Here is a 13,476-nt window from a genome sequence, read left to right as displayed (position 1 = left end):
AGGAATGCAAATGTGTTCTTGTACTGGTTGTAAAACTTAAATATCCCAAAAAAGCAAAAGGATTGGAAAAACTAATATGGACAGTTTAATGTTAAAATGCCACTGAATGCTGCTAGGTTAGAGGTAGGTTCATTTTTGCCAGTTAGGGAGAGAGAAACTAGTTAAATATCTGTACATACTGTACCAGTTCTATAGTACAAAACCATATGTTACAGTCTGGCATGAAGAGCCTCTCTTGAATTCAGTGGCTTTAACATTAGGCCTAGCCTTTTTCAGGGTTTTAAAAGTGTTTTTGAAGATGCATAAAACTGCTGGGGAGGGGGGAAGGGTTCCCACCTCCATTTGGAGGTTTTTTGGGGGGGCATGGTGATTATTGTGTGGGTTTTTTGTTTGTTTTGGGATTGCTTGTTTGGGTGGGGGGTTTTTTAAACATGGTTATTATGATACATATTTGATTCATTTTAAATAGGTTTATTATATAGCTGCTGCCTTTTCTAAAGAGGATGGGCTTGCCATCTGGTAGTCTTTTTGCTTTAGTGTCTGCAGTGAGAGCTGAACAAATTAATTTATTATCCTTGCTTTCCACAGTGATTCCTCTAAAGTTCTGAGAAGCTGAAGGTGTGCTCTGGCCTTCCTTCTCTTGATGCTTTTGGACAGGCCTTCAGGTTGCTTCCTAAGTACATGTCACCTTCTCAGAGCAAACCTTATCAGCACTGATTGAAGTTCTTTTCTAGCAAAACCTTAAAAAAAAAAAAACACCAAAAAACCCAGCCAAAGAGAAAAAAATCTCTATTGTTAGTCCTCTCTGTCCTTTTTGTCAGACTTCTTTTCACTTATAGAAGTTTTTAGAGATCTGAAACAGTTCAGAATGCCAGAATTTCATTGCCATGTCACTCAGTGGCTTCACTTGCATCACAGATACAAGTGAATTTCAAGCAATTTCCCTCTTCATATCTTTATAAAATACAAGCATTATAACCTTTGATTTTGGAGAGAAGAGTAAAAATCTAATAACATTGCCTTAAATATTACTTGGAATCTAGATTTGTTTCATCTTAAGCCTAGAAAGAACATGCAACATTCTTACTGTGATTAAGGCTGTATCTACAGTCTATCTAGCAGAAATTGCTAATATGAATTATCTTCTGTTAGTGTTGGGTAGAAAGACTTATAATTTGAGACACCTGAGACAAAACTTAGTCCTGACAGCTTTGTGTAAGGAGAACTGCTCACGTGGACAAGAGAGTTCTGTTGAGTCAAGTTTGTTGCTCTAGTATTATTTTTTGTCATAAATGTCTGTGTTGTGTTTGAGTTTTATGGAGAATTTATATAGACTTGGAGTATTTAGATACATGTCAGGAAGACTTGACAGTATGCAGAAATAGGTAAAGCAATGACCAGTTCTGGTAACTTAACTGTATAGGTCTGTATTGGCTGTGACCTTAGGTAAAGATAGGTGGAAAGTTTGTGTATTTAATCTTGCCTTACAACAAAGGCATTGATTAGTTCATATTTTGTGCTCAGTGTCTTCCTTTAGACCCTGACCACCATGAATAGGTGATAATATCTGTAGGTGAGATTCATCCAAAACGTTCATTTCAATTTTTCATTAATGTAATTTTTTTAATAAGCTGCTAAGATGAATTTGGTTTTTAAAAATAAAGATAATTTTTTTTTTAGGACTCTGGATGTCTTAAGTGATGAAGTTGTGAAGGATCTTTCTGTTTATTACAGGAAAATGGTAAGTTGTACAACTTGAGTGTAAACTGATTAAGTGTAAAATGAGAATAGATGAGTGATAAACACATACCTGCAGAGTCTGTAGGTGACAGGCTAAGCGTGGAACATCTGATTCAAAAGACAAAGTTGGCTGCTGCTATTATCACTCTCAAGAAGCTCGTATTTCGTTATTCGCGAGCTACTGCTGCAACAGTGTTGCGTCTTTTTAATTAATCAATTATACACATTAAACATATTAATATTCTGTAATTAACAATTGTTGCATGGAACAGCATAAGCAAAACCTGTGGAAAAGAGCATCCCATACTTAGAAGAAAGGAGAAGAAAGCTGAAAAGTTCAGGGTGATTGTATAGATGTTAAAATCAGTAAGAAGAATAATGCAAAAATTGACCTGTAATGCTAAAGGCTGAAAGCCAAGATACATTATAGTCCAGTATTCTTTAAGATAAATGTTTGCAAAATCTTGGAGCATTTTTTGACATAAGTTATAGATGGATGAAACATAGGCATTTTGAGTCTGTCACTTAAAATATTTCTCCTATTTTGCTTAAAGATACAACTTAAGTTTATAAGCTTGTTAAGTAATTAATTACCTGATCTGTGAAAGTGTTTTAAATGATGATTGATTTTGGTCCTCTTACATAAATTTGCTAGCATGCAGCTTAAGAGAAACTTAATGTAATGGCTTTTACAACTACAGATTCCAGCTATGGTCAGGAGAGTAATTACTCCATATCCAGATGGACCTGACATAAGTTGTTTTGAGCCTGAAAATGGAGAGAACTTTGTCTTTTTAAGGGAAGAAATGAATACAGAACAAAATTCTCAGTAAGTATCTGGTTTTGCATCAATATGTTTAACTAGATGAACTGTGTGTGGTATTAATCCTCATTTGCATTGGTGCCTGACTGCCTTTAAGTTCAGAATTGAAATATTAAGAAATGGAGCTTTCAAAGACCGTTCTCAGTTTCCTTAATATTTGAAAATGTTGAAAAACTGCAGCAGAGCACTTTCAATTTATAAGTAGCGTGTGAGGAAAGGTTGCAAAATAAGCATTCACAACAATATTTGGGAGTTGTGCATGTAATGAGAGTATCTTTGTATGTGTGGGACTAACTGTGGAGTTCACTGAACTTCACTGAATTATGAGAAATCAAAAAAGAAAAAAACATACTTGAATGTACTATAGGTCTGTTTGAAAAAAGTGTGATAATCTACATTTCTTGATATTAACAGAATTGTGAAGTGAAATACAGAGCTTTGAAGTATGATAGGATGACTTGGTAAAAGGCTTCCAAATAGTGGGATACAACATTCAGAAGAAACTTCACCTGCAGTATTGTGTATTGTTCTGAGCACTTGTGTCAGGAAAAGTTGCACTAAGTGAACTGGTATAGGTAAGAACTAGTAGATCAAGGGAACTGAGAGGCTATTTTGTATTAGACTTCAAGCTTTTCAGTGTTTTTCAAGGCTGGGTGGTAGCTGCTAGGGAACTGGGCAGTCCAAGGATTGAAAAATAACCACCCCAAGCACTGTAGGGTAGTGCTGCAGGAATGATTAAGTAGTTACATAGTAGTTACTTCACAAAAAGCAGCTTAGAAAGCTTTGAAATAGCACACTGTAGCTTCAATTCATATAATTCTGAATTTCTAGTAGTGTTGTTAAAATGAAAGATGCCTTTTTTCTGAGTTTACTCTTCCTAATAGCATATATAGGATCACATGACATTTAGGTAACATCAGCCTATATGTGCTTTATTGTAAAATTAGTAGTATCACAACAGCAGTGTTCATGTTGGGGAAAAATGAGACCAACTCTGGCATTTATTGAACTTTGGTAATTTAGGAGAAGTGAAGAGAGAAAAAAAGTGGAGACTTGTCTGTAATTTGCTTTATGTCAGTTGCTGAGATGTGTAGCAGGTTTAATCTGACCTAGGTGGCAGTGCCAGCCTGTGCAGCAGCTGCATCTTCCACTGTCTCAGCAGAAGTCTGTGTGCAATATAATAGTCCAGAGACTAGATCTAGATTGGAAAGAGTTTTTTTCTTTTCCTCCTGGATTCTTCTTTCCCCCAAAATCATTTATGAAATGGTTGTGCCAGTGCATAAGCAGAGCAGGAGCAAGCAGCTAGTGCCAGCTAGTGAGATCAGCTGCTACTGCTGAACTATAACTGCTGCTGCTGACTGAAAAACGTGACATTGACATGGGTAGTTCTGAAGCTCAGTTTCTTTGGCTTTAATGCATTTGGGGGTTTTTTTGTTGTGTTTTTTTTTTTTTTTCCTGTTAGGGAAGCCCTTTTCAAAAAAGCAAAAACTAAGGCAAAAAAGAAGCCACGAAAACGGTCTGACAGCTCTGGAGGATATAATCTATCGGATGTTATTCAGAGTCCAGCCTCTACAGGTCAGTGGGAAAGAGATTCCTTTCAGGTATAAAATCAGAACATAAAGTGCAATATGCAATGCAATGCAATTTCTGTATTTCCAGAAGGAAATATTACAAAGATTATTTCTTTTCTAGTGAACACTATAGTTGAATGTAAATAGTGAATTCTTAAGATTAAGAGTTTTTTTAAAGGATGTTTGTCATAGGAAGTTTGTGCCCAAAGTTGACATGAAAGCATGCATTTTATCAAATAAAGATAATGGACATTTTCTCGAGTGGTTTTAGTAAGTGGAAAATTTCTATTAATGCATTGTGGGTTTGGTTTTTTTTTCTGGAATATAAAGAATAAATTAGCCACTTTTTATTGAAAAGATGGTAGAAGGCTTTAAAGAAAAAGTGTTTTTATTTGTATATTGTAAGACAGGAAGAAAACTGGGAGTAATATTATTTGAAAAAAAGATTTAAGATGGTCTAAAATTTGCCTATACTTATTACAGTCTAATATTCTGGACTGGGTAAACTTCTGGTTGTTTTATATTCATCGTATGGAATGAATAATTTTTGTGTTTGTTAAGCATTGTTTAGTCTGGGTCTCATGATTTAATAGTTCTACTCTCTTTTCTTATTTCTAGGCTCAGTAAAACTGGATAAAGCTAACTCAATAGAATCACTTCCAGAACTCTTAACATCTGACTCTGAAGGTAGTTACGCAGGATTGGGTAGTCCCAGAGACTTGCAGTCCCCTGACTTCACAAAAGGATTTCATCCCGAGAGGACTGAGGTATGATTTCTTCTTAGCAATTTTTTTGTTTGTGTTTATCTAGTCCATCAAAAGCAGAGTTTGTATTTTAGAGTCTTTCTGTGAAGCTGTTGTACTTACGATGGAGTAGACAACTTTAGGGAGTTACTGTTTATTTGATTAAGGAAATAAAAATTAGTGTTTGTAGCATTTATTCAACAATTTTCTGCCTGATTTTTAGATGAAGGACAAAGTATGCAGTCAGGGTATGAAACCCACTCAACCTAACAAGGAGATGAAGTCATACAAGGGAGCATCAGCATTGACGCAGTCTGTTCCACAGTCCATTCCCAGTGCCAGACACAACTCTGCAAGCTCTCCCAATTGGGTAGCAACCAGTTTCAGGTGCAGTAATACTTAAAATCACTGTTCTACACTTGGTAGTGAAAGCTAATAATGTTCTATTCAGACTAAAAAGCCATCTGCTCTTCAAAATGATCGTACATTACTTGACGTGTGAACTCAAGATTTTGCTAATTTAATAAAAGGGGTACATGTTGTAATTATTCATTGAGAAAAGCAATGCTCTATATATTATTCTTTTTTTTTTTATTGCTACTAGTCTGTAGTTCTAATACGTGTTATTAGAACACCTGCTTGGTTAATACTTTGTAAAGTACTTGAGAGTTTTTTGTAGAATCAGACCATGCTTGAAGCCATTAGAAGCTCCATTGTACTTTGAGATTTTTTTAGACCTTTAGACTTAAACGGCTGTAAAAATCAACACCACAGGTTTAACTAGTACATTAATAAAAAAATGGAGTATTATTTTTTATCTGTAGGGAGAAATGGAGAAGTGCTGCTTATAGTTTATTTCAATGCCTGTCCTTGAATCAAGTTGTAACACAGTTTACAGGTACCTTTAAGTACACACAGTTTAATTTATAATTTTATGTAGAGCTTGGGAATGTCTAGATTTAATTCATGCTCATTTCTGTGGAAGTTTAAAATTAGGTCATTTACGGAAAAGAGACTGATTCCTGCATTTTGAGAATGTTACTGATGTTTATGTAGTGCTCTGACTGCAAAAACTGTTCTGTTTATCATGTGAAATAATTTTAATACTGTTCTTCAAAGAGAGATCTAATTCAGCCTTTAGGACAGAGCTGCGAGGAGTGCCTCTTTAACTTAGCATGAGCATTTGACTACTAAATAAGTATCCTTATTTAGCTATCTAATTTTTTTGAAGTAATCATAGTTTTTAGGTATCTAATTCTTTTAAAGTAATCATAGTTCACATCTTTTTGTTTCATAGTATAATGAGTCTTGAAAGTATTTTTATAGTGTGCTCTTAAGTATGTATATATTTATAAAAGTTTTGTCAGAAACATTTTATTTGAGGTTTGCCATAATTGAGGAAACAGACATAAATTACACAACCAGTTACCAGTCTTAGTATGATTTAGAGGATTTCAGTGAAGGCTGGAACTGTGGAATGTGAGTGAAAATCAGTGCCTTGCAAGGTAACTTTTTATTTTTCATTTAGCCCTGCCAGCCCTCCTGCTATGGATCTGAGAACCATCATGGAAATTGAAGAAAATATGCAAAGATGTGGAACCATGCCAAAGGCAAATTCAGGGTTGGTAAAAAACCAAAATCTATAAAAATAAGTGTGATAGGCTAGGTTGTTATGAATTTACTTAGTGGTTTAGGCCATTCAGAGTTTAAAAAAAGCAGGAGAAAAGTTGTCCTATTTGGTTTTGAACAGCTTTGTTTACTTCAGTTCATTATGTTGTTTTTCTTTGAGCATACAAAATGTATCCCTTTATTTTACTCTAGCCTTGTTTTGTCAACTACTGCAAAAGAGCAAGTGAGCTAGTATCTTAAATAACTGGCCTGCTCTGCTGAGCCTTTCTATTTCCAACCAGAAAGAATTAATTCTTGTTCCTAGGACTTTGGAAATTACTTGTGAATGAGTACTGTATTTGAGAAGTTTGTTTCTTGTCTCACATTCTCTGTCATATCCCAGCACCTGTGTCTTGATGTTGACAATTCTTCAGACAGAAGCAGGGATGGTTCCTTCTTGTAGAAGCATCCCAAAAGACTCAGGAAGATAAATATGCTTTCTTATGAGGCAGTGTATTAAACCTAGTATTTTTTAAGTGGCGATATATAGAAGAGAACTGGAGGTGACTCTCATGACCTTTGAGGTCTGGCATTCTTAAAAAGGATGGTTAGGAAAGTACTCATGGAACCTGGTAAAAGCTTGCTTGCTACATAAATTCAGAAGCTGTAAACAAAACAGCCAGGACTGAAGAATCCAAATAGTGTAGAAAAGAAAATTATTACAGATAGAAGAAATGGCTGTATGTTGTTGTATACATTTTTTTATGTATGAATATTTTGGGTTTAAGGGAGCTAAGCTTGACAGTCTAAAAAATCACAAGGTTAGAAAATAGTCTTCCTCTGATGGTAGTCCTCTTTTGGAGACTTGATTCCTACTCTGCATGTTCTCATTTACAGATGTCAACGTGAAGAATACTTCTATGATGCTTTTCTTTCTGTCGTGCTTGATATTAATTGATCTTCTTTTTGCTTCCCAGCCATCTGAGCCCTCCCCTCCTTGCCTTTTGGCACTCTAAACAAAGTATTTTGGCCTAAGAAAGAAGTATTTCTCAGTTTAATTTGCAGGATTAAAGATGAGTGATCTCAAAGGACAATGATCTTACATCTTTTTTTGCAATGTCCATTGACAGCAGAATGGTGTCTCATGGAATCAAGCTTTCTCAGAAGCAAAGGAAAATGATTGCCCTGGCAGCAAAAGATAATGGATCAGTAGCTAGCAGCCCAGAGCCTACCACTCTAGTAACGACACCACCTCCACCTACAAAAGTTGCGAAACTAGGGAATGCATGGTATGTTATAAACCAAATATAAATTCTTTTTCTTTGGAGGGTTATTAAATTGAATAGGCAGACTGAACTATTTGTATCTACATTTAGAAGTAATCTAGAAATTCAAAGCAGGTAGGGAAATGCAGTGGTTGCAGTTCAACAGTTCTTTGAAATTTTGCTCTGAGTCAGAAGACTGCATCCCATCTGGTGCTTTCCTGTGTACAATGTCATATTTGCAGCTGGGGCCCACGTAAATCATAGAAGAAGCAGCTTGAGAACAAGCTCTGAAACTTAGTCAGGAAGAAGTTATTGGAAACCATTATGAATAGTGTTTTTTCCTCTGTCAAAAACATAAAGAAAAATGTTAGCCCTTCCTGGGGGAAAGTATGGAATGAGTTTGGACTAGAGCAGAATTGACCAAAATTAGAGATAACAAAGTTATCTAGGTGTCTCAGAGATGGAGGAAGCATTGTATGCTTCTAAAAATTTTTATGATGGAAGGATGCATAGGGGTTTAAAATGAGTTTGAATGCTGATTACACACAATTTAAGAGTTTGAGTTAATATCATGGTATTGAATACAAAAATAGTTTATTATCTGTTCAGTGAACTTGATTTATAACAAATGTAATAAGGTGCTAGCCCAAGTCATGCTTTGTTCTTCACTTTTATTGTTGGTATTGGATAAAAGCATAAACCAAAAATGTTAAGTTTCCAGCTATGTAAATTTAATGGGTTTAATTATTACATGGTGAATACCTATTTGCATGCTCTAAGTGTGAAGTAAATGTTGGCCATTTCTCCAGTTTTCCCTATTCAAGAAGGTCTAGACTTTTATTGCAGATAACTTTTGTACTGTTACCCTAGAAGAACTGTCAGTCTCGTCTCTCTGTAGCTTACTTGGTTGTACCTCAGTGGGCAAAGGTTTTACCTGTCACAGTCACTTTTAAGATAATCTGTCTTTTCAATTTATTTTCATCCATGTACACCTAATACTAAAATTTAGGGTCTCATTTACTCCCCCAATCCCTTAAATTTATTCTTATGTAATATTGGGCAAAGCCCACAACTTTATTTTAAAGAGGAAATACAATGAGTTGGTTTGCACTTAAGGATTCAGACTTCCTGATCTCTGAACTATAGTTGAGACCTTGACACAGGGAGAAACAAGGTTTGCAAGATTCATCTTCTGAAGTCTAGTGAGTGGATGAATCTGTATCCTTAAAACTGGTCCTCTCTAGTGCTTTGAAGAACATGGTTCCTGCTTTACACAGGCGATTCTGCAGGGCAAGCAGCACATTAGTTATTTGCCTTAGCTAATGGAGGTGTCACAGGGCTGCTACAGTTCTGAGGCTTAAAATTTGCTAGGAGAAACTGATGGTTGAATCACATGTTGATGAGCACAGCAAACACTGAGTTATTCTATCCTTTATTATATTAAAAAAAATAATACTCCACCCACTGTTCTTAATCTTACTACTAATGTTGTAATTGTCCATAAAGACAATGAAATATAAAAATCCTAAAAAATAAAAACAAAATTGTTACAGAAATAAAATGAGGGTGAAGGAGAATCTCCGTCCTTTTATCAGGTGTAGTGACAAAGTATGGAGGAAATCCTGAGGCATGTGATGGCTTCTTTGCTCCAGTCTTTAACAGTAAGATCAGTCATTCTCCAGGTACCCAGCCCCATGGGCTGGAATGAAGCCCCCATAGGGGGGCATCCAAGGGGAAATGGTCAGTGATGTGCTACACCACTTAAACACACACAAGTCCATGGAGCTGGATGGGATCGACCCAAGGGTACTGAGGGAGCTGGTGAAGGTGATCACTGAGACACTTTAAATCATACTAGCAGCCCTGGTCAAATGGAGAGGGCCCAGGTGAGTGGAATTGAGCCAATATGACACCCATCTAAAGGACTGGAAGGAGAATGTGGGGAACTACAGGCCTGTCAGCCTCACCTCAGCTCCAGGGAGGCTCATGGAGCAGATCATCCTTGGTGCTGTAACATGGCATGTGCAGGACAACCAGTTGGTCAGGTCCAGGCAGCGCAGCTTTAAGAAAAGCAGGTCCTGCCTGAATAGTTTGACTTATTCATACTATTCATGTACTCTCTGATAGATAATTCTTTATCTGATAGATAATTCTTTCTTTTTAATTCAGTTGGGTGTTACTTAAACTAGACTGCCTATGGATTGTTCCTTGCTTTTAAAAAGCAAATAAGGACTGATTTTTGAATATCCCTAGATAAATGTCTCCAAAAAATATATTGTGCTCTTAAGGTTCTGATTAAACAGTTTTTGGAAGGAGCTGGGCCTACTGTGTTACACAAACCATCTTAGGTGGAAAGGCTAGGGTATATTTCAGGAGGATGGAATCCAATCTAATGCTCATGTGGTCACCATGCGTGATTCCACACGTTCCTCTCCTGCGTTCCTCTGGCTGCCGATCTGGAAAATGCCGGTAGCTCAAGAGTTCAAGCAAAGAACCAGTGGGAACTATATGAATTTTTAAAATTAGGCCTAGCTGCTGGAAGAGAGCATTTATTGAATAAACTTTATGCTGCTTTAGGCAAGCCATCAATTATTTGATTGCCCCTGCTAGTTGTTCAAAGTATTTTTGTGTGTAAGGTAGAATAGTTGTGTTACTCATCTACTCTAATATTATATTTGCAGAGTTAAGTCTGTAAATTCACAGTGGACTATTAAGTGCATTTGGCAGTCAATTGAGCTTTCCACACATGCAAAATAGTCAAAGCCATAGAACTTGTGTTCCAGTGAAATCAGATATTCAACTTGGATGTGCAGTAGGGGTGCACTTGCCAGAAGGGTGTGGGACCTTCTGGCTCTTTTTTTTGGTTGACTGAAAGACAGAGTCTGTCGTACACAATGCCCTACCTTTTCCACCAAGAGAAACCTCCAGTTTCATAGTTTTTGGGGAAACTGTACCTATGTTTCCTCCTTTGAGCAAAAGTGAAAATTAGAAGGGAAAAATAAAATATCACATTGGTAATACTTTGAAAAAATGCCAAAAGTTAACTGCATGTTGACTTCATTAGTTCTCCAAACCTACTTTGATCAAGGGAGTTGGAGTGTTGCTGTTTTGGGCCCTTTTTACACTCAGGAGACAGTCTATGGCTTTTCAAGACCAGAGGCATGAAGAAATTTGAAGTGTCTGTTGAGAATTAACAACTGTGTATTTTAATGTCTAGGCTGTCAGTTTGATGGTATTCCAGCTTATACTTAACATCAGGAGGTGTTTTGGAACTTCATGCTTTGATGGTTTGCAGTTATAGCTTAGAGAAATTTAGTTATATTCCACTTTAGAAAAAAAGTTTAAATTAGTTTTTCTAATTGTGCAAATTAGATAAAAATGACAGTGTATCAGACAGGACAAGCTGAAATTTAGAGCTGTTACATGTTAGGAAAATTTTGTACCAGTTTTCAGACAAACCATTTTAAGCCACAAATAATTGATTTGGATAGGTTCACAAACTGAGAATGACAAAGCAGATTTTTTTGCAGATGTTGTTTTGGAGTTTGTGGGTTGGATTTTGGTTTATTTTTGATTCTCTGTTGCAAGTGGATCTGATTGCAGTACAGAATTTTCATGGAAATGGGTAGGCTACTTAAAATGTTACTAGCAGGAGAAGTTTCTATGACAGCAGATCCCATGGACTGTTTGCCTACTTGGTGTAATAGGTTTGGGGAAGGTCTGGTCAAACACTTGCCTGAACTTCTGTGTGCCAGCTGATGGTTGAAATAGAAGATATGCAAAATGACTCTGAGCCCCTGTATCTGGAGGTTCCCATTCTACTTTCTATGTCTTCTGTGCTGCTTATCCAATATTTAAATAAAAAAAAAAGATCCAAACTGAAGCCAGGGTGGTCTAACATCAGACATCATACATAGGTTTCAGATGCTTTTGTTGTAACATTTCAGATACAATGTTGCACTTTAAAAATTCCTTCATATTTGTTATCTTAAATTGTGTCCCACCTAGATGTAGTTTGAAAGTCTTTGACTTCAGATCCTGCTCTTCTTATGGCAGCTGCACAATTGGCATTGTATAATGAGCTTGTTTTACTTCAGTAGTGTTTATTGATGGTCTCTTGTTTCCTTGGGTAGATAATAAGCAGAGCTGTTCTTTCAGAATGTATTTTGTGCATTTTGCAATAAATGGGTCTGCTATGCTTAGTAAGGTTAAATGTAAGCAAATATATGAAGAATTAAATCCAAAGCCTTGATGGGTAAAAGGAGGACTAGTGGTAACTGCCTTGAATTCTGAAAATAAAAAGGCTTTGAGTTTGGAAAGTGTTCATAATACCTAAGATGCTAAATTGCTATGTTTTCATAATGGTTTATTTTTGGAAGATAATATGCAGGCTCTAATTCAGTAACTTATGCTTGGACAAGTAAAAGAAAATGAAGGATATCAGTTTTATTGAACTTCAGTGTGGATTAAGGGATTTTAGAGCCTCCAGCAGGTATGAGTAACTCATTCAGTATCTTGGGAAGAAAAGATCAGCTATACTTGACTTTCATTATGGTAAACTGCCAGTATTAGATCGACAGTACCTGGAGCATTGTGTGATTTATGAAAATACTTTTCAAGGACTAATACTATTAGAAAAGGTACAGCTTGTCTAAGACAAGACATCTGTGAAAAAAATTTCTTTTTAAGAGGATGAGGTGGGGGGAATAGGTGGAAGGATGGGGTTTTGGGTTTGATTTCTTTTTTTCAGTTCTAATGAAATTTCAAAACTACTGGCTTCCTCTGTTCTCATAGATATTTTTTTTTCTGTTCCTTACCTATATGACCCAGAATGACTTATTTTAGCAAATAGGGTCTAGCAGGATAATGGTGGTATACAAAACCTAAGCAACGATGTATTTTTAGTAAGTAGAAAGGCCTCTTTGCTATCTGAATCATGGAATAATACGGAGTCTTGAAAAGTGCAAGTATGAAGTGCATTGGTTTTGTTTCATTTTTGTTTTTAAAAAGGTCATCTTCATTACATTCTGCCTTGCCAAAGTCATTCCGTGATCTTGTAATGGAAGAAGAAAAATGTATGAGTGTGAATAATTCACCTGGTACTGGCATTAAAAGATGTGGATATAAAGGATCTGAGGAGTCATCAGTCCGAAACACCACAAGGTAAGAATACATTTTTTTCTAGTTGGTCAGCCATTATACAAGAAGTGCAATGACCTGCTAAATTCTGCTGAAATAAGAACGAATAAAATTGTCATTTAAAAAAGATTCCTGTAAGCATTCTTCTGATGATTCTCTTAATAACATTTTATGAATGAAATACTTCTAAGAATAGTGTTGTGGTTTGAAGCTGGCCCAGCACCAGGTACCCACCAGAGCCACTCACTGACCCTCCCCTGCCACAGCTGGGCAGAGGAGGGAAAAAGAAAAAAAAATTCATGAACGTTTCATGAGTGAGACAAGAACCGGGAGACAACAAGGGTGAAACAGGTTCAACTTAAGTTGTGAAGTGAATTTATTGCTAACAGAATCAGAGGAGCATAATGAGAAGTAAAATAAGCCCTTAGAACACCTTCCCCCCCAGCCCTCCCCTCCTTCCCACCAACAGCACAGGAGACAGGGCATGGGGGTTTGGTCAGTCCATCACCAAGATTTCCTTCCGCTGCTCTGGGAGAGGAGTCCTTCCCCTGTGAGGCCGTGGGTCCTTCCCACGCGAGCCAGTTCTC

The 13,476-nt window shown here is 36.6% G+C and overlaps 1 protein-coding gene across 1 annotated transcript in view; it reads left to right on the top strand.

Moving 5' to 3' along the window:
* Positions 1–13,476, top strand: part of IBTK (inhibitor of Bruton tyrosine kinase) — a 50,976-nt gene that overhangs the window by 25,272 nt on the left and 12,228 nt on the right. Inside the window, exons 18-26 of the mRNA XM_008640213.2 lie at positions 1–14; positions 1,681–1,741; positions 2,442–2,569; positions 4,026–4,138; positions 4,753–4,901; positions 5,101–5,264; positions 6,406–6,498; positions 7,616–7,774; positions 12,761–12,913. The exon at positions 1–14 is cut by the window's left edge and continues 116 nt beyond it. Coding sequence (XP_008638435.1) covers positions 1–14; positions 1,681–1,741; positions 2,442–2,569; positions 4,026–4,138; positions 4,753–4,901; positions 5,101–5,264; positions 6,406–6,498; positions 7,616–7,774; positions 12,761–12,913 — 1,034 coding nt within the window. The remainder of the gene's footprint in view (positions 15–1,680; positions 1,742–2,441; positions 2,570–4,025; positions 4,139–4,752; positions 4,902–5,100; positions 5,265–6,405; positions 6,499–7,615; positions 7,775–12,760; positions 12,914–13,476) is intronic.

This window comes from Corvus brachyrhynchos, unplaced genomic scaffold (assembly GCF_000691975.1).
Source record: "Corvus brachyrhynchos isolate BGI_N302 unplaced genomic scaffold, ASM69197v1 scaffold87, whole genome shotgun sequence".
In the NCBI taxonomy this organism is placed as follows: domain Eukaryota; kingdom Metazoa; phylum Chordata; class Aves; order Passeriformes; family Corvidae; genus Corvus; species Corvus brachyrhynchos.
The sequence above is the reverse complement of the archived record's forward strand: the minus strand, read 5'-3'. Positions and strand labels throughout refer to the sequence as shown.